Below are 21,026 nucleotides of genomic sequence, written 5' to 3'. Positions count from 1 at the left end.
TTGTAGCTTTTAGCCACAGGTCAGCTTCTTACTATATTTTTTCTTTGGATGTGATGCATTTAATGTGTTTAGTACTGCAGCACAAACAGTAACCACTTGATACAATTACTGAAGTGAAGCCCTTCAAAGCTCCTATTTATTTGATATGTCAATTTACTGCTAGGAACTTCAATTTACTAGTTTTGAATTGATTTGTGAGTTTCCATGAAACACTACTTTTTATGTTTAAATGAAATATTGTAGTAATAAATGAAGCTGCATTATTTAAAAAAGATTTTTTCCTTGCTCTTCTTTGCTGTCACTTAGAGCTGTCTTAAACTTTAGATAATGACCAAATGTCCTCTAGAGGGAGATCTTGTTGCTTTTATGTGCTGAAATGTTGGTCACCTTGTTCCAGTTAAATGTCTTGATTACTTATCTTGGGAAGAATCTGTGATGGTGAATGTGTGTATCTTAATAAGTGCCTGTCTTCTGCATCTGTGCTTAGAAATTTGATGACAGAATCTAGAGTCATGTAACACCTCTGTAGGTTATGTGAAACACAGTTGTTTTAATTCAAATAGATCTAATTCTGAAGTGAAATGAATAATCTTTATTATTCAATAATCTTGCAAGTTCCAGAGTCCTACTCCTGCAGAAGTATCTTTAGGGCCTATGTTTGTGGTGTCCCTGCATTTGTGGTGTCAATTCTGCAAATGCTTATGGAGATACTGACTTTCATGTGTTCCCTGTTGCCCTCAAGATGCTTTTGAGGGCAGTTTCTTTGCTGACCTGAACCAAGAATTTCAGCAGCCTGTCTGAAAGTGTTGTGGGTTAAATCTCTTCAGCCTAATGAGTGCTAACAGCTTGGCAAGGAAACAAAGCAGTAATAAAATGTCACATTTAATCAATCATACCAGTACTTCTTGCCTATAAACAGCAGAACTTGAAATATTACCTTGCAGATACATTAGTTGTTTGAATGTAGTTAACTCTATATTCCACATACTACATACAAATTGTTGGAAAAATCTTGGTGGGGTTATTATGAGGGTGAATTATTCTGCATGTTACATATGCAGTCTTGACAGGAGATTTCTTTCTCCTGGGCATGTTGAAAAAACTTAATTCCACAGTTGAGGCATCTATGCTCTCATTTTCCTGTAAGTAAATGCAGATAGTGGATTCAGTGTAGCTTCTGGCATATCTGATCTGTAAAACACATGTTCCATATGTGGAACATCCTCTGTGGATGTAGTTGGAAAATTTCCTCATACTGCAAAGCTGCTGAAGGGTTCAAAACTGTGTTTACACTTTAACTGCCAGTTGAACCCCTACACACTTTGAAATCATCTGTAGTGTTAAGAAATTGATATTGCTAGACTGACTCCAAAACAGTTGTAGTATTTGTATTCTTATAAATGAACATACAAAACCACTACATAATTAATTAATTTCTTCTCTGTGTGTGTTTGGATGTGATGCTGGAAGTAAGGCAAAGTAATTTGCTGTATTTATATTGTAAGGCTATTTTCCTTTTCATCCTCATTGTCATTATTTTGTGGTATGCATATACACCTCTGCAATGCATTAAAAATGTATGCAATGGGCTTGGAGGCAAATTGTGTTGCTTAATAGAATGTACAGTGTGTTGTAATGGAGGAATAAATTCCATTAATAAACAGAAATAAGAGTTTTGGTTTTTTTTAAGAAAGGTATATCTATATCCCTAAGTTACTCAAATTGTAGACTCTGTAATTAATTGTGCTCTGAATGATCAATTCTTTATTTTAGATCATAATTTTGGAGGATTGCAGCACTGAGATCTCTGGAGTCTGCTGTGTCTAGCCATAATGAGTTTGGTTGCTTATGAAGATTCAGACTCCGAGACAGAAACTGAAAAGACTGAAGCCCCCAATGCTTCTGGCAGACGAACAAACCAGCTGAGTTCTTCTGTGAGTTGTGTTCAGCACTTTGCACCTGGTAGTGTGAAATCTACACATGAAATGCACCCTGCTGGGAGCACTGGCAGATCTGGCTGGAGCAGGGTTTGTGAAGATCCCCCTGAGCATTATGCACGGAATAACAACACTGACTTGGCACCTCCCTATTGTCAGAGGGTTTACTCTGGCCATGCTGCAATACCTGTGGCTTACAGAAACTATGAACAGGCTTCAAGCTCTTCAACAAATTCTGGAACTGGCATTTCCCAGAAGAGAGCACATAATGACAGCACTGCTACCCTAAAAGGAATTAGACCATATATCCCAAAACGATTGCGTCAAGAAAATTCCAGTAAGCTTGAAAAAGAAGAATCTGACCAGAGAGGTAGCTCAGATTGTGATGTTAAGTTAGGTGGATCAGGAGAGCAGGCTTTGAGAAAGATCTCTGAATTAATTAAGCCATATTTGGGATCTAAATATAAAGTAACGGAAGTTCCCAAAAGCTTAATATTTTACATGTCTAAACACAGCGGCCCTGTTAATGAAATCCAGTGGTGTCCTGTACTGGAACGAAGTCACATGCTTCTCTCAGCTTCTATGGACAAAACAGTCAAGGTAATATAAAGCAAGATGCTTTGTGGTTCAATCATCATGTTGCATTAAACAATGCTCTTCTGGAAATAACATTCTTGCTTGTGCATATTTAACAGTTCCAATTTGAGGAGATGCTTTATAAAATTATGATAAACTTGCAGCCTAATCCTTCACTATACCCACAGTTAGTTCCATTGGCTTGGAATTTGGTGGGGTTTTAAAATTTATTTTTAAATTAAAAAAAAATTAAATTATTTTTAGTTTTTTTTTTTTTTTTTTTTTTAAGTCATGTCAGTGTTTTAGACCTTAAGCAGTTAGATTTCTGCTAGGTCATTTCTCATGATCTCTATCAGTGTTTTATCACAATGGCCATGAGCATTAGGGTATGCATGCAGATTCTGCCATGAGTCATGAAGCAACTAACTGCCAACACTGGAATAATATTTTGAATTATTCTGACATGCCTGTGCGGCATCTGCTGGAGGAGGTAGATCAGGTCAGATGGATTTTGCATCTCAGAACTGTCTTGTCATGATCTAAGGGGTCTTCCCACTTTAATTTGTTTCAAGGATCAATTGCTCAATACTCAGAGTGAGTTTTCCTCCTAGCTTTAATGAATTTATTTTCAGTTCTTTGGTAATTTAGTCCAATGAGGCTTTTGTTTTTAAAATGGGTAATGGATATATGCTTTCCCAGATATAGGGCTGATTGTGCCTCTAGGTTCAAATAATAGTCTTCTGAAGTGGCCTTGCACAGGAGCATACATTTGATAAGAGTGCACAGAAAGTGTCCTTTCTGGTGGGAGACATGCTTTATTGCATCTAACATGTATTCACCGTGGCAGGCACAATTTTTCCTGCTTCTAAAATTTAGGACTTTAGTAAATTTTTAGAAGAACATCCCTTGTACCTGCATACCAACATAGTTCCTCCATCTTCTTTACCAGGATTTTGAAACCTCATTTTTCTTAAACATTAAATGTAGGGAAAAAAAGCACCTTTGTTTCTCCTTGCGAGTCATCTTTAGTATATTTGTTGTATCTTGGCTTTTGCTTGAAAAGCAGACTTTGAAGGAAAAGGCTAAGATATGCAGAAAGTGCTGATGGATGTTTCTGTTAAGCAACAATGTAAATTTAGATTGTACAATACTGACCTCTGGATGTCTGAATTTGACCTTTTGTCTTAAATTGTCACATCATCTGCTTAATGTTTATTGGCTATTCCAGGGCCTCATTTGTACTGACAATTGAAGTTATGGATATGTTGAATTTGGTATAAAAATCTAAAATCTGAGTTGTTACTGCAATATAATTATTAAAAAGTTGAAATAATGATCAGTCTGGTTTGTCTTCTGAGCATAAAGAAAAATTATTTTTCTGAATCAGTGTTACCATGCCTGCTTGGAAGCAGGCAGTAACAGTAAAGCTGGTTTTTGAAGAAATCTCACTATTTTAGGTCTCCCAAACCTTGGAAATTCGATATAAATGAAGTATATTAGTGTTGGCAACACTTCAGAGCATGCAGGTCTAAAAAATTAATGAAGGAATAACGTAGCTCTTAGAAAGTATGTGAAAGCACACGTTATGTTCTGGAGGGCAGCTCGCAGGGAGCAGCCAGCTGTGGATGCGCCTCGCTGCTGTTTCTGTGTCGCTGTCGCGCTGTTACACGGCGGCTGTCCTGGGCAGCAGAGGGCGCGGTGACACCGAGGATTCACTCGGTGTTAGGCTCCCAGATCCCCTCCCGTTCTGGGATCACGAGCACATAAATCCCTGGCGACTGTGGCAGCACTGCTTTACCTTCTGGGAATTGATTCTGACTGTCTACTGTTTGCTGAAGTTGTAAATTTTCCGGTATAGGCATAAAACAACTGGTTGAAAATGCAGGTCAACTTTCCTTTTTCCTCATCCTTTTAACTTCACACAGATTGTATATAGTTTTTTTCACCCCCCAAAAACAGCTGCTTGGAATTGCTCATTTAAATCCAGGCAGTGGATGTGTGTCCTCTTTCCCTTTAATGGGAATATGCAGACACTCAGGATGTTTGCATGACTTACTTGCAACATCTGATTTGGGTAAAACTCAAAGCACAGTTAAGAGCCTAAAATCTCTGTATGATGAGAGAGAAGAGGGAATTCAGACCCTAGAAACTCTGTACTTTCAGTTAGTCACAGGAATAACTGTGACTGTTTTTAAGAGCATAGGTCTTGGATTCAGTCCTTACACCCAGCTTATACATTAAGACATTTATATTTTGAAGAGTCCAGTATTAGTAGGGATTTCTCAGAATAGAGTGTTCAAAGTTGAGTTGACTGTGGTAGCTTAAGTGGTGCTTGAACCAGAGCTCTACAGTTGTATTCAATTTGAGTAGTGTTTAGCCACTTTTGTATATTTTATCTGTTCTTATAATCTCCTCTTAAAAACTTCCTCTTTCATCACAAACTAAACATTTTCCTTTGTGGGAAAGGTGTTTTTTTTTTTTTTTTTTTTTTTTAACTTGGCATGGAGAAGGAAGAAACACTTGCTTTACTTACCTTAGTGTTCATAAATTTTTTTATTTCTGTCTAAATGATGATCACCAAGTCATTCATGTCACACAGATGTATGTTGAAAATGTGTACCTGGAACCAATTATGTGTTTTTTTTTATTTTTTAAGGATGTGTATGTATCCTGTTAAGATCAGTAGAAAAGAACAGTCTTCCATTTATGTTCTCTCAGGTTGAAAAGTGCACTTACACTGATTCATAAAGATGTTAAAGTAGTGCTAAAGTATTTACAATAAATGAGCTGATGTTTTCAGTTTCTGTTGACTGAAGAATGACCTAGAGCTGGAAGATCATTGGAAGTATCTAGTAAAAATAACTTGCATAGTTAGAAATGAATGAACTTTTCTTTAGAAGTATTTGATCTGATTTCTTTTGTATTGCTGCATTTAAAACACTTCAAGTGGTAAAGTTGGAAAAAGTATCAGTTTTCAGCTCAGGGGCCGAATTCTTTAGAGTAATGCTCATGCCAGCAGATGGGGCACCTCAGCGTGTTAGAAAGGAATAGGAACTAAACTGCCTCTGAATGAGGACTCAAAGACTTTAATATTTGCCTCTATGTTGTATGTTGAAAGACCCAAGTTACAAGTTTATGCATGTGTTGTTGAATGTCTAAGAAAAACCCTGAGTTTTCAGAGAGACCTGAAAATAAGATAGAACCCCATCTGCGAAGTGATAGGTATAGCAAATTACCCACAGTTCTTCAAATCTAGACCATTAATAGAAGAATATTTAATGTTAAATTTTAAATTTTAGGGAATGGGGGGCTCTTTCTGTGGCAGTGCTGCTCTTCACAGTTACACTGTAACAGTATTGTGAGTGGCTTATGTTTTTGGCTTATATATGTATTTTAAGGACTGTGAAACATTGTGTCTGAACTGATTCAATTTGTTTTCTTTGAATAACCCTTCTCTACCTTCTATTTGAATAGCTGCTGTAAATGAATTTTAGCCATCTACTGCCATTTTTGGGTTTTCCTACTTAAACACCAAAATAGTGTTAATTATTTTAATATCTCATCTACTGTTTTTTTTTTTTTTTTTTTTTTTGCATAAATTTTGAGAGTTATCACTGCTGTTAAAGGTGCCTGTTTCCCATAGTGTGGATATTCAATGCTTTCTGAACATCAGACCTTATTTAGTTATTTCTGGTTTAGAACCCCAAATACAGAATCCAGAATCATAGGTTACCATTGAATGCAGCTTTTTTGTCTTTGGTAGCAGAGAACATTAAAAGGTTGTGTCTTTATCAATTGCAGAAACCACAATGCTGAATTCACGTTGTCAGTGTCTTTTATTTGGAAGATCTTGTCATTACAGAGAGCCACACAGATGTTAACATTTTCACTACTTACTGGTGCTGGACTTAGCTTTTTAATAATTGTTCATAACTTCAGCATCCTATGCCTTTATTCTGTATTTCCTAGTTTGCCTATAAATTAACTCAAGGTAACATCTTTATATAATCATCTGCTAGCTGTTAATTTTGTGTTTCTCATATTTTATTTAGAGCATCACAGCAGGTGTTATCTTTGTTGCAGAGGATTTCTTAATTTTCAGCACTTTCACTCTCCATTGTTAAACAAGATCAAGGAAAGAAAGTGCTGTGATTCTTGAGTATGCAAAATGTATATTAATAGCACTTTGTGTTCTAATACATTGTTGCAAGTTTTTCTTATATATTTTGTTCCCTACTGGCCTAGTTGAACAGTCATTTAGTCACAGCTCTATCTATACAAGTAAAGTAAAAGTTTTTAAAATGAGTTTAATAATGTAAGCCTCTTGAACAGGGGCATTGCTGACTTCCCATGATTAAGAACATAACAACCATACTGGTTCAGACCAGAGGTCAGTCTCTAAGTGGATGAGTAAGGAAGAACAAGTCAAAGGTTTGTGGTGCATTTAAGGCCTCTCCTGGTCTGTGCTTATTTTCAAGTTGGGATTTCTGAGCTCCTAAGTAGTTAATCTTTGTAACTTGCTACCTCAAGAGGTTTCTTCCAGATACTTCTCCAGTCTTCTGAGACTCTTTTGTGATCATTAGATTTAGAGTGGTATGTTACTCATACTCATTAAATTTAATATACGGATTTTGGTTCCTGGAGTGTGTCAAATGCCACAAGAAATGCAATTTTCAATTATACTTTCAAAGTATTTTATTATTTTGTGATTTTGTGTCTGTTAGGAAAAAGAGAGCACAGTAGTATATTTCAGGAATTTTGTTATTCTTGATCCTTTTGTATTAGCTTGAATGATAGAAGATGATAGCCTCAATCCATAAACTGTGTGTGGCACAGATAGTGACAACACAAATTTCCTAGATATTGGCCATTACCCTGTCTCAAAGTAACAAAATCTAATATTTTTGCTTTCAACCATTCTGTACACAATTCACTTGGAATAGGTAGTGTTTCTTGTTGTTCTGTCGCAGGTGTGTCTGTTTATTAAGGAATAAATTTAAGCTGCCAGCATATTTCCTGTACACTCAGGCATGGCTGTCAGATGGCTGTAGCCCTGTCACGGCTTGGCTGCATTCAAAGTGTTCACTAAGCAGAATTAGCTATCATGCTGCTAGTACCTCAAGTAGGGCAACTCTTAGATTGATTTTTAAAATCTAATTGTGGCAACATTCCTTTAACTGTAGGTGACAAATTGGGAAGTCATCCTGTTTGATACATATGTTCTTTATTTGAAGTGTTTTGAAGATTTCTGTTGATACATTTTTAATACTGTATATTAAAAATAAAAAGTAGTTCACCCCGTTATCTTGGAAATGGCAAGGAAATGCTTGTATTCTGGGTATTGTGTGCTGCTTACCTAGATGTGGGAAAAAACCCATTGTTTTCTGGTTGAAAAGACTGCTAAATATTAGCAGAAATTTTGAAGCAAAGCTCTCTTTATGAAGGTTCTAGTTCTCTTCTCTTCTCTGTGCATTTTTTTTTCCAGTAACTTTAAGATTGCTGATTATTAAGATGGCAGTACACTTATGTGATAGGCACATGCATGGTAATACCAGCCTTTTTTGTATACCTTGATCATCTTGGAGCAAAATTATTTCATACACTTCAATGAGAAGTATCCTCCATCATGCTTATTCTTGTAAGAAAAGGAACATCATGCAGGAAGGAATGTACTTGACCATCAGTGAAAGCTTCTGGCTGTGCCGTGGGTAGATGATAATCCAGGTCAGGATGTAATGGATAGCTCTCACAATTGTTCTGCAAAAGCTGGTGACACAGTTCATCAAAGTGGTGAATTTTGGTCTCTTCATCCCAAAGGTTTGTGTGGGTAAGAGTTGTTTCACATTTGGTGTTTTAGTACCTTGATAATGTTTAGAGAGTGCTGTTAGAGAGATATATTTTTTTAATTATTTCCTTGTTTCCAGTGATGCAGTTGTCAAGGAAACAGAAATCCTTGTAATGCCTTTGTTCCCTTTTTCAGAATCCACAGCTGGAGATGACTTGTATAGTTTTTATTATGTTCTGAGTGTTTGACACACTCTTAGGCCTTAAAGGATTTTTTCAAAGGAGTATGTTTCTTTGGGTATAAATAGCACTATCCTCATCTCTGTAGGGTTTGATAGCCATTGTTTCTTTCCTTCTGCACTAACAGGAACTAAATTCAGTACTGCTTTGGATTAGAATTTATCTTAACACTTGTTTGAAGACTATCATTTAAGGAAAAGGGGGAGGGCAAAAATGCAGTGAACCTCTCAGCTTCTGGGTGAGGTTTTTGGCTTTGTGATGTCATGAGTTTTTTCCACTTGGAAATGACTCCTGACTTAGGATTTCCTTAAAGAGTGCAGGAGTGATACCCCCAGTGTTCTTGTGAAACATTTTTTGACTGCTTTATGGCTGTGTGAGAGGATGTGGCTGTGGGGGAGAAGAGTAGGATGGATATTTCACAGTGTAGCTAGTTCGCCTGTGTTCCCCCCCACCCCTGCAAAAATAAATTGGGAATTATTTAAAGAAAAATTTTGAAAATAAAAGTCCTTCCAAGAGCAGGGAAGTTAGTGAAGCCTGTCTGTATTTTGAATCTACTACAAATCCTCTTCAATTTCTTTCTCTGGAGCTTCTGCAGTGTCTTTTATTCATCTGCTTAGCATGATTAAGCCTTGAGGGAAAAACACTGAGGCCTTCTGTGAAATTTGGTTGACACTGATCAACAGGTGCAAAGTGGCCATAGGTGAGGTGCACAGGATAACATGGTTTTTGTGACAGTATTATTTCACAAACCTTTTTTTCTGTGGAAATCCAAAGTTATGGAGGCTGACTTCTAAATATCCTTAACAATGATGTGGAAGAAAGGATTCTGTTCTCTCATGTTACCTAGAAAGGGTTTTGGGTACTTGTATCATTATTTGCAGAAGTATGAGGAGTTTAAAGTGCTTATCTGACCTTTTTCTTAGCAACCCATCTGTCCCGAATGGGTGAGCTCTGCACTTCCTTTCTGCTAGGAGCTCTTCCAGTTGTTTCCTGTGTCTCTGAAGCAGCAGAGGAGAAAGAAACCTTGTGCTCCTGCCAGGGCACAGTCAGGGCTAGGGATGGCAGTGGGGCAGTGCCTCTAATGCAGCTGAACTGGGAATGTCCTAAGGGGAGCTCTCCAGTTACATCCAGCCCCTGTGTGGGCTGCTGGGCAGGGCAATGGCAGAATGTCAGCTGAGATGGGACAGATGAATGATGGTGGTGTCCCCATTCTGGGTGTGTCAGTAAGATTGCTGGTGAAAAAGTCAAGATTTTGGTATTTGGGAAAAAAATTAGCTAAAGTAGTTTTAAGTTCTTAAGTGACTATAATATATTATGGGAGTATCATTTTTTTTGTAACAGTTAAGAAATTCTGAATATTTTTGCTGTTTGAAAATATAAATAAAACCAATCTAACTTTGCTTCTTTTCTAGAAATCTGGCTTTATAGCTCCATCTTGCATGCTGCTATCTATTTAAAAAAAATCTGCTAACAAACCACAAGGCATCTTATGACTTTGATTCCTTACCCTTCTTGCTTTGTCAATGTTGTCAAGGAAACAACTTTTTGAGAAATTTTGCTCTACTTTTTCAGGTTCTATAGAGAGATTACTTGTGTAGGATTTATCTGGCATCTGGGCTAGAAAGAGTTTTCCTGAAGTTTCTATTATTTTCACTTGTTCTTTTTAAAGCAGATTTTATTTTTAGCCTGTGTCATATAGCTGCATCTTCAAGGTCATAATACCAATGAAAGTACCGAGGATTGCTAACACTTGATCTTTGGATGAAGCCTTATAGAAAGAATTTAATTGATGCCTTTGCTATATGTTAATTCTACAAAAACAACTGTTAGTTATAAATTCCCTTTAAATTACAGGAGAAAGAAACATTAGAAAACCCTTTGTTCATCAAAGAACTTGCTTCATTGCTATGGAACTAATGACTTAGACTCCTTTATCATACATATCATGTTTCATTGCAGTAATTATGTCTCTTCAAAGAAAAAGCATTTAGTGGCTCGTATGGAATTGTATTGGGTTTGCCTTCCAGCTCCTGTGTGCTGGGTGACAGGCTGGTTAGAATGTTAAGGCTGGTCTTTACCTTCACTGTGCTTGTGGAGGCTTTATTTTATATTCTTATAAATAAAACTGCTGTTTTTCTTCTAGGACATACATGAAAACGTTATAGAAACTTCTGCCTTTCTCAGATGTTCCTGTTGGTTGGTGGATTAAGACCACTGAGCATGATAGTGAAGACTTCATGTGCTTGTGTGTTGTGCCTGTGCCAGCTGTGTCACACCTTGCTTCCTGAAGTCAGAACTAGGAATCTGTCCTTTTCTCTGGTCTCCTTGCCTCTTTCCAAATGATAATTTACTCTTTAAAAGAATTTTTCTCATTCTGAACATTATGTCTAATGCATGGAATTTTGTATTTTTATCTACTAAGGGAGGGACACAGCTGGTTTTCTATGGAAAGGATGGGAGTTAAGGGTGCAGGTGGTTAGGGCTGGCATAGTCATATAAACATGTTAAAGCTAGCACTATGCTAACAATGCAGAAGAAATTAAAATTAATTAGGTAGTTCAATCTTACTCTGCTTGCTGGTTCTGAAATGGTGCTAGTTAAAGTGTCCTCATTGCTAGCAAAACACGTAGCTGCTTGACATAATTAATAGTTTATTTCCATAATTAAAGAACTAGTTTTCATGTTTAATACTGGGTTATGTCACTGACATCAGTGGGTTTAAGATTGCATCTATATTTTCCAGAGAAGAGGATCTTTAATATTTTGATTTTTTGGGTTTTTCTCTTTGTTTTTGTTTGTGTTTTATTTTTTTCCTCCCCCGTTATTAACATTCTCAATAGCCTTAGGAATAATGAATGGGGTTTTTTTTAGTTGAAAGAATGAAATTGTAAAAAAAATGAAACTTGCCCAGGCTGACTGATAAATGCAAGATTCATTATAGCTCAGGTTTTCAGATAGCTGTTCTAAATCACTAAATGTGTACTGCCTCTCAGATATTACTCCAAATCAGGGTGGGCAGTAAGACTCCAAAAACTACTTCTTAAAATAAGAAAATCACCTGGTTAACATTGGGAATGGACAGAATTTGCTTGTAAATTTGGATTAGGTAATTTCTTCCAAATAGAAATTAGTCCCTAAGTCCAACTCTCTACCATTATTTTTATTTTTAGACCTGCTGCAGTGATGGGTTACTCTGTGCCGTTGCACAAATACCCTGTCAGTGGGTGCACAGCTGGCAGTGTCCATCTCTGCCGTGCTGATGAACAGCCACGACTCATCTGATGTTGGGTCACCAGAACTTGTCCATAGCTGTTGTCCCTGCTCTGCCAGGTGCTCCCAGTGGAAGCTGTGCAAGAATGAGACAGGTTAAATTGCTCCTTTTTGTTTGTTTTGTTTGTACTTTGTTTTATTGATTGTGTGAAGAAGATGGTGTCTGATGGTATCTGATTTTATATATGTACATAGATCAATATAAAGCTGTAAAGCACATGAGTAGCATTAGCTGATTGGCAGTTTTATATTAAAAAAGTATGAGGTACACTACAAACAGCTATGATTTGAATTTTAATAGCTACTGCTTAAGTGAAGCTTAAGAAAAAAATCCATAAAACTAAAAGGAGTTTGTCTATGGTGGTTTTCTCCCTCTTGTTTTCAGAAATAAATCACAGGCCAGCAGGACTTGACACACACTGTTTCAGAGGCTGGGAGTGCAGTTGCTAAGACTTGTGAATAGAACAGTGCTTCTTACACCAATAGTGGTTGCTCCAAATCTGTGGGATGCAAGTGTCTGTGGGATATGCTTGTGAAAGTAGCCAGTCCTTCCTTAACTGTAGGAACTCAGGATACTTGAGGCAATTTGCCTCCAAAGTGCTCTAAGTCTGAAATTGAGGTGTCTAGCACTTCTGAGGAATCCCTGCTTTTAATAGACCGTAAATGTTTGTGACTTGAAGAAGTGATTGATGCTAATGAATATGATTCATAGAGATGAAGGGGAAACCAGATTATTTAATAAATGGCTATAGTAATTTAGCTAATTATCTCCTGGCGAGCTGCAGTACATTTGAAGTTCTCCTTTGCCTGCTGGTAAGATCTTGATTGCTGAAGTATTTTCTGGGCACGAGTACTGTCTGCTAGGAACCACTAGCGGGTTTGTCCTTTTGGGTGTTGTGAGCACACATGTGTTACACTTGACACACTACCACACACACTACACTGCATTCTGAAGCTGATGAGAAGCTGCCACATTTGTGTCATGTTCTTCTCCCACACAGGGGCAGCAGTAGGGAATTTAGTGGTTTAAAAGTAATTCTTAATAGCTACCTGTCATTAAATGTATGTTTCTCTTTAATTACTTGGACATGTGTGTCAAACTGCTCTGTTTGTACCATGTCATCCCAAACACACCCACTGCTGTGTGTGGAGTAGCTGATGTATCTGAAGTAAATTTTTGTGGATATGTAATCTTAAGCAGAGGTGGGGATTTAAGTATCTTCACTATACTTAGCTTTGTCTTATGCTAAAATAATTCTGATTTTTCATATTTTAGAACAAACTATAGCTTGAATCACTAGCTGATTTGTAAGGAAATTGTAACTTTACACTTCTACGTTTTCCAGGAACTTGCCATTTGAGGAACATCCACAGGGTTAGCCATAGTGCAGTGATTAGTCACAAAACACTTAAAGGTTAACTGCAAACTAGATGGGAATTCTTCACTTTGTTTTGGTGCGTGTGGGAAGTTACTCTCTTGCACTGTCTGCCCAGCATGAATGTACAATTGCTATTTTGCAGCTAGAGAAGAACCTAGTCACTCTCATAACTTTTAGCTGGCTGAGAATGTGATCTATATGAGCATATTCCTTAGAGTCAATGGTTTATGGAAAACTTGTGATTAGCTTCAGGTGTGGTTGTCCCAGAATCTTTCTGCACAATAAAGAACATGCTATGTTAAAGGATGACAATTGGTGGCATGGCAGACACACTTTGCTGGTGCATATGGTCTAATACCATCATGCCCGCTCTGTAGAGCAGATGACTTCAATTGAAAAACATGTTTTAAATTGTTGCTTTCCTCTTAATTTGCTGTAAATTCAGTGGTGAGCATCAGAAACATACATATTTATTCCCCTGAAATGTCTGAAGACATTATTTTGTCATACTTACAAATATAATAGGAGAAAATACCAATGGCAAGTTTTGCTTTTTAATTATTCCTTCTATTCTTTGGTTGTTTTGTAATAAAAAGCAACAACCCACTGCTCTGTGGGATTTAAAGTGTCCAGTAGCTTTGAGGATGTGCACTGGAGCACAGTTGGAGTTGGCCTTCAGTTAATGCCAGTTTGGCAACCTGACTTGCCTTAGGACTAGCCTGTTATACTTGGTGGTAGTAATGTTGGTGTGGCAGTGTTTAGTGTAGTCTAAACTCTTACAGCCTATTTTATTTTGCTGGCCACTTTATATAGGAACAGAATAATTCCTCATGAAACTTGCCAAAGGTCACTACTAAATGACTGTAAGAAAGTGTTTCAACAGCATTTGGATGTTCTTGCACAGAATAAGGAAAGGGAAAGGAAGATCTATAGTAAGTTTTACTCCTCCTGTATTTCTTCTTTTGGATAATCCTGAGTAGGTTGCTTTTGTCTGAAAGATCTTTTAAGCACGTGTAAGAGAACTACAATTATGATTTTATTGTTTAGTTAGGTTGAAGATCACTTTTATCTGAAGTCATGTCTTCAGTAGGAGTGCAGCGACATGTTCATGATTCTCACTGTTTTTCATCTCCAGAGACTGTAGAACTTTTTTTTTCTTCTTGTTTTCTCAGTCTATTTATAGTTTAAGGAAACAGATCTTGGGGAAGGTGGGTAACATGTAGATCTCTTGAGGAGGTTCTTCCCAAGCCTGGAACTGGTTGTATGAGATGTATGCTGTGTTTGGGGTCAGGTGTCCTCCTTTCAGTGCTGAGAATGGACCAACACTTTCCTGGAGGGTGACACCCTCCTGAGAGAAGTCCAGCTGGCTGCTGGTATGAGCAGGGTGCTGGCTGGGGTCAATGCCCTGTGGCACAGAGTGTCTCATCCCCTCTGTTCTCCTGGCAGTCGGCATTGCCAGTGCTTGCGGTGGACTTTGAAGTGGAGCAGTAAACCTACGCTCAATGCAGCCAGGCAGCAGCAGGAACTGGCTTTTAGACAAGGTCAGGAGTTTCTTGGTACTATGCACCTTAAGAACATTTAATTTTTCTTTTTTTAGAAAGATTTTGCCTTATTTTACTCTTCAAACATAATCCTCGATAAAAATTTGATCAAGAAAGAGTTTTCTGGCATTGAAAAAAACTGCTGTTCAAACGGGGCTGAGAGATACAGACCAGTAGGACATCCTTAGAGTACAGAATAATTCACACTGTTGTTTTGACTGATTAAAAATCCTCTATGTCAAATAATTGGAGAGCGATAGAGTAAATTTAACCTTTTGTGCTTTAGAACGCTGTCTAAATGTTTCTTCTCCATCTTGGAGCACATTATTCATTAATCTCTTTTCTAGTGGAAAGAAGCTGTCTTTACTCTTAAAAGAACAAAGGACAAAACACCAAGTCATGACTCTTCTGACATTCTGTTCTTGGGGTCATTTTTTTCCTATTTTCAGAATTTATTTATCCAAGAAGGTCTTGATCAAGACCAAGATCAGAGTTGATGATCAAAGACTCCTTCTGCCTTTGAAGAGTAATGGTTAAAACTTTTTTTCCAAGAGAATGAAGTCAGTGCATTTTCTGATTTTCACATTTTTATGTGATACATTGTATTTCATCCTTGCATTTTCCTTTTTGTAGAGAAATGGATCTAGCTATAAAGAAGATGGAAGAAGGTATGCAACCTAACATGAATAGTATCCTCAGTAAGTGCATTGGGGGTACCTTTGATTTGATGAAGTTTTTCAGTCAAGTGCGGCTCTTATCAGTCTTGTGATCTTGAGTTCAGTTAGGGAAACTCAGAAATTTTTGGTTTTGTTTCCATTTGATGGTGTGAGGAATTAATTTTTAATGGTCTCTTCTGAGAAAACAATCAGAATTAGTGTTTTTTTTTCTCAGAGTTTGTCTGAAGGAGGGTTTATCAAAAGCCATGTACTGGCATTTGAATGCATATCCCAATATTAGCAGGTAAGCAAAGGTATGCAATTTTCCTGAGCAACAAAATACTTGATTACAGGTCTAATGATAGTTTAAGAGGTGTTTTCAGATGTGCTGAAATCAAGGACTTGAAGCAGATGAACTTAATTATCTTTGTGAATATTCACAATCACATTATGTGCTTTAAATGTCACATTTGGAAATAGTGCCTCATTGCTAGTTAATTAACAATAATTACTCAAGGTAGTACTTATGTTTCTGGAATCTCTTACCTGCTGTGAAAAATGTATTTTGCTTCTAAAGGTTTCTCAATATAAAATCCAGATTTTATTTAAATCATTTATTTAAATCATTTGGAAAGTGTTGCAGTTGCTTAGGCCCTCTGTACTCTTTACCTGTACCACTGCAGCACAGATAATCAGTTATTTCATTCCATTTGGTTTTTAACACCTGAACTGTGATGTGTGTGATATCTTTTTTTTAGAAAAAGCAATCAGTTGATTTTTTTTTTCCCCTTGGCAGCATAAGAAAAGATAAGAAGTATCAAATTAGACTGGTGGGCTGGATCCATCATGAGGTGTTACAAAGGTGTGTTGACATCTTCAGCTAAAGAAATATGGCTTAAGATAAAACCAGAAGGGTTTTCAGTCATAGCACTTATGCTCTGTATGCTTTTCTCTCTCTAAGGATGTTTCTTCTTGGCAGAGAGCATTCCACAGCCCAAGAGAACTTACACTGCAACCAAAAAAAGCCCCTCATAGATCCTAGAAAATCCTCCCTATATTCTAGTTTCCAGGTCCCCTCTTCCATCTTCCTTTTCTGCTTTTCAGGTAGAAACTTAATAGAAATATCCAAGGATTCTCTTCAAGGTTTTTCCATTAAAATAAATCTTCAATAGTGAATCATTCTTTTGACTTGTTTGCAGCAGTGCACTTTATGTGTGCTTATGTGTATATGTGTATTATATTGAAAATATATATATATTTTGGTATATATTAAAAAGACCTTACATTAGCAGAAAACCTCTGTTGTCAATGACTTTTACTTACAAACTACATATTCTCTTTGCTTGCACAATTCATGAACCTGTGTGAATGGAGAGTCCATTGAAATCCTGATAATAACCTATAGCTTACATTTCAGAATAGTATTTTTCTATATAGTACATGAAATACTTTCAAGTTTTTAATTCGGGACAGTACTTACAACATGCTAAGCAGATGTTTGATCTCTCAGACATCAATTTCAAACTAGTTTGGAGAACAGGAAGAAAGGCTAGTAAATTTTAGAAACAGTCATGAAGATTAATTAATCTAATTATCTTTGCTTTGTTCAGTGGGAGTGGAGATAACTGCAGGTACAGGAAGGCATAACTAAGGGGAGTGATGAATATTTTTCCAAGCAGTAAAAGTGTTTTAATGATGTTAACACCGATGGAGGAGACATTGAGTAACAGGAAGCTGAAATAATAAAGAGAATCTGATTGTGGAAGGGTTTTCAACATGTTATGTGAAAATAATGTTGGAATTGGTAAGGACTTCATTGAGGGAACTTCCCAATGATAATTTTTCATCTGTAGAATGACTTGGAGAAAAAAAGCTTTTCACAACGACCAGGTTTTGACTTTAAGTATTTAGGTAATGTCATAGACCATTCTGATGGAATGATCTGATAATGATGTCAAAAAGCTTTCCCATGTGCCTGCTATGCCAAATGGGTTGAAACAAACCTTTTTTGCTTACTTTTTTCTCTTGCCATTATACATGAAGGTCTCTTTTCTTCTTTGAGAAATCTGCTCAGTAGAGAGTCTGGATTATCAAAAACTTGATATTCAGCTGCTGACATTCCTTGTTTATTTTAGAAATCATTCACATTTATGTGCTTAAATAGATTTAAATACTCTTGAAGAATTTGGTCAAAACTGGTCACTAACCTCTTTAAATTTGTGCTAATGCATAGTAGCCTACAATACTATTAGAATTTTCAAGTAAGCCAAACCCCAAATATTTGCATTAACATCTAATTTTGAAATTCTTAGTTCTGTAAGTCTGCAGTGGCAGTGAAGTAAATGCAGTGAAACATTTCTAGGTGAAGTAACACTTCCTGTAGGTGTGTTGTACTGCTGCTGCAGTGAGAATTGCTGAACCTGAGGCTGCATTGTTTAAATGTTTGTGTTGCACTGGTGGCAAGGAGCTGAGCTCTCTGGGACCTGTGGTGGAACTTTGGGGTTTTGTGCATGTTCAGGGCTGCGCTGCCCAGAGCAGTTGAGCCAGCTGGGTGTCAGAGCTGCTGAGTGGGGCTGGTGAGATGCTCTGCTGGGATACACAGGTATTTCCCTGGGCTGAGTTCAACTGGGATTTCTCATGGTACCTCTCATGGTTACCATGGTACCAACGTGCTGACCAAGTAGGTTTGCACTATGGGAATGTAACCAGAGGCTGCCCCTACTGATAGAATACCACACTTATGCATTATTGCTTGCTAAATGAAGTGTGTTCATCAGGCATTAGAGCAAAACAGGGGAGGGCAGTGGTGTGTATTTTACAACAAATAAATATTACATTTACTTCTCAAGTTAAAAATACCTTAATTGGGTCCTGTGTAAATGCCAGGCAATGTTTGCAAGTGTCAGTATGTTCATATCTGCTCCTTGATAATTCTGTCATTAATTCATAGTTTCAAGTCAACGTCCATGAAGGAAAAAGTTAGTTTTTAATCTGCTCCTAGGGTTTTAGCAGGAGCTGTTTTTTTAATTTGCAGTTGCAAAGGCATGCTCTCACACCAGCTGTAAAATGAAAGTTAGTGATACAATCTCCACAATATGACAAAAATCACAACAAATATGCAAGCTTGTTACTTTATTTCTAAACTACTGCTGGAGGGCATAGTAGATACTTTTTAACATGTAAAGTTCTGAGTATTTATAGATGCTTCCACCCACACTTGTGTAGCAGTAATTCTCATTTGAGCTGTACTCCTAGTTAAATTTAAAAGGTTGGTTACATCTGGAAACTAGCTTTGAAACATTTGGACTACAGTAATAATCTTTGAGGTACAGCTTCTTGTGTCTTAAATTGCTGTAGTTTTTCTTCAGCTTATGATATCTAGGTAAAACAAGTACAAAATTTTTATATACTTATTTGCTTTAAGAAAAAAAATCCTGTATTTTTAGAATGAATATTCTGTCTGTGTTAATGTTTTTGAATTTATTGTTGAAATAAACACCCCCTGACCTATTAATAAAGAAAAACCTGTTTACCAAAGTGTTGTGCAGAATGTAAAAAAAGTAATTAGTTGTTCTTTTAAGGTTATTTTTTGAATCCTAAAATTTGATGCAAACTGTTGTGCTTTTGATGAAAAACATAATCAAAGATCTCTTGTTCGTCTTCAGGGGTCTGTATCACTGTGCCACATTGTAGGAATGTAAGTGAGCACTCTACTGACTAGCTGTACATTAGATTTGCAAATTACCTACCAATGCCCTTTGGGACAAAGCTCTTCATGAAATCATTGTCAATAATTTTCTGTTGTGTTGACTTATGGAATAGGTTGTTCTTCAAGATTTCACAGGAGAGAGATTAAATGTTATAAAGTACAAAGTACAGAAACTCCGTAGGGCAATCTAAATGATGTTATAGGAACTGAGCTATATTACAAAGAATATTAAACATATTTGCAATCTTCTGTTATTTGTCACATGAATGGCAGGCCCCTTTTTGTCTAGTGGTTTGCATGGATATGCAAAGGAGAAATAACAAAAGCTGGTCAGTTTTGTTTTATGGAAAGCTGTTAGTATGTAGATACTTGAGTTCCCTAAAAGAAAAAATAAAAATCTGAGTATTCTAATGATGCATGTTGATGCTGTGTAAGTTGCTTGGTGAAGAGGAGCTGCTGTATTCACTTCATTTGAAAAAGGAATATATTTGAAAATAGCGTGACACAGCCAATGTTGTTTATCTGTGCTAAAATTAGTGTGAATTAGTCAAGTTTCAGTGTCCCTGAGACAGCTGGAGTAATGTTGGTGGGGGAAACAAACCCAAGCCATCCCCATCTTTAGTGTAGAGACACATGGATATGAAGGGTAGGAAATGCTGGAGATAAATGTAGAAGTGAAGTATATTTATTATGAGCAACATAACGTGTGGGGAAGCTGTAAGGGAAGGTGAAGCAACTGTTGGTACAGTAAGCATGACATGGTGACAGCCCTGCACTGTGCCTGGCTCCACATCAGGGCCAAGGCTGAGTTATGGTGATGGCTGTGCTGAGTGAAGAAAAGTCAACTGTCCTGTGTGCTTGGAGGGAAACTGCAAAAACAACAGCAAAAAAAAAAAAAAAAAATTAAAGTGGGCAAGTTGTTTTAGAACTTTTCTAGATAACTGTGTCAGAACAGAATTTTTTCTATTGCATTTAAGAGTCAGGAATTTGCTGAGGGTTAATGTGTGTGCACTGCTGCACACTCAATGGCCATCCCCATCTGTGGGGCAAACTGTTTTGTCTGAGTCAGCAGATCTTAGAGGAGGCACTGAATATCCTGGGGGTCAGATGTGTAACTTTGAGAAATCCTGATGTGTTTGAGGCATCTGCCTCCTACACGCCTCATGAGTGGCCAGGAAATGCAAATATCCTTAATATAATAAATCACTTGAATCTCGCCCTGTTACTCATTCTTTGATGCTCCTCATCTTTCAAGGCTTGACAGTATTTTTCACAGACTTCATACTAGATAAAATCTACCTTCATACATCCAGTGGGGACCCACCTGAGCAGGAATTCCTGCTGCAGAGATTTGGACCTTGTTGAGATCTCCCTGTGAGGAATTGTCCTTGAGGATTATGGGGGGCAGCCTTGTTTTAGGAGCTGTCTGGGGGCTCTTTAATTTACATAGGAAGAAGCACTTCCCATTCCCATGCAGCAATTGGATGTGTGTGTTAGAAGGCAGAACATTCACAGCACAAGGAACTGTTTGTTCCAGGGGAAGCAGGAGACCAAACCTTGCACTGAGAGACCTTTGTCACTTGGACCATAAACTTGTATGTTTTTCCCATTATTTTCCCTAGTGCTTAGAGGCACATAAGCATCAGAATAACTCAGTAATGGCACAAACAATTGTAGTAAAGCAGAATGTTTTCCTCAAGAAAAAATGGAAAAATTCTCAGTCTCTGTGACCATAATGTAACTAGAACAAGTGGAGGTCTCTATATTGTACATCCATCCTGCTAAATAACTTCTTATGCAGAAAAATCTTGAGAAGACCTCAGCCAAAGTTTGTCCCTGTAGCCTTCAGGCTAGGTGTATTCTTCAAAGCATTTAAAAAATATTCAGTTTAATTTAAAAAAAACCTATCAAAAAAAATTACCTATTTTTTGGTG

The 21,026-nt window shown here is 37.2% G+C and overlaps 1 protein-coding gene across 1 annotated transcript in view; it reads left to right on the top strand.

The window, feature by feature from the left end:
• Positions 1 to 1,832: 1,832 nt before the first annotated feature.
• The window catches only part of WDR25 (WD repeat domain 25), a gene marked incomplete at both ends in the record, with an annotated part of 54,337 nt that continues 35,143 nt past the window's right edge, over positions 1,833 to 21,026 (top strand). The window contains one exon of the mRNA XM_084208017.1: positions 1,833 to 2,537. Coding sequence (XP_084064143.1) covers positions 1,833 to 2,537 — 705 coding nt within the window. The remainder of the gene's footprint in view (positions 2,538 to 21,026) is intronic.

Source organism: Fringilla coelebs (genome assembly GCF_963513975.1).
Source record: "Fringilla coelebs genome assembly, chromosome: 6".
Classification (NCBI taxonomy): domain Eukaryota; kingdom Metazoa; phylum Chordata; class Aves; order Passeriformes; family Fringillidae; genus Fringilla; species Fringilla coelebs.
This window is presented reverse-complemented; position numbering and strand designations above follow the sequence as displayed.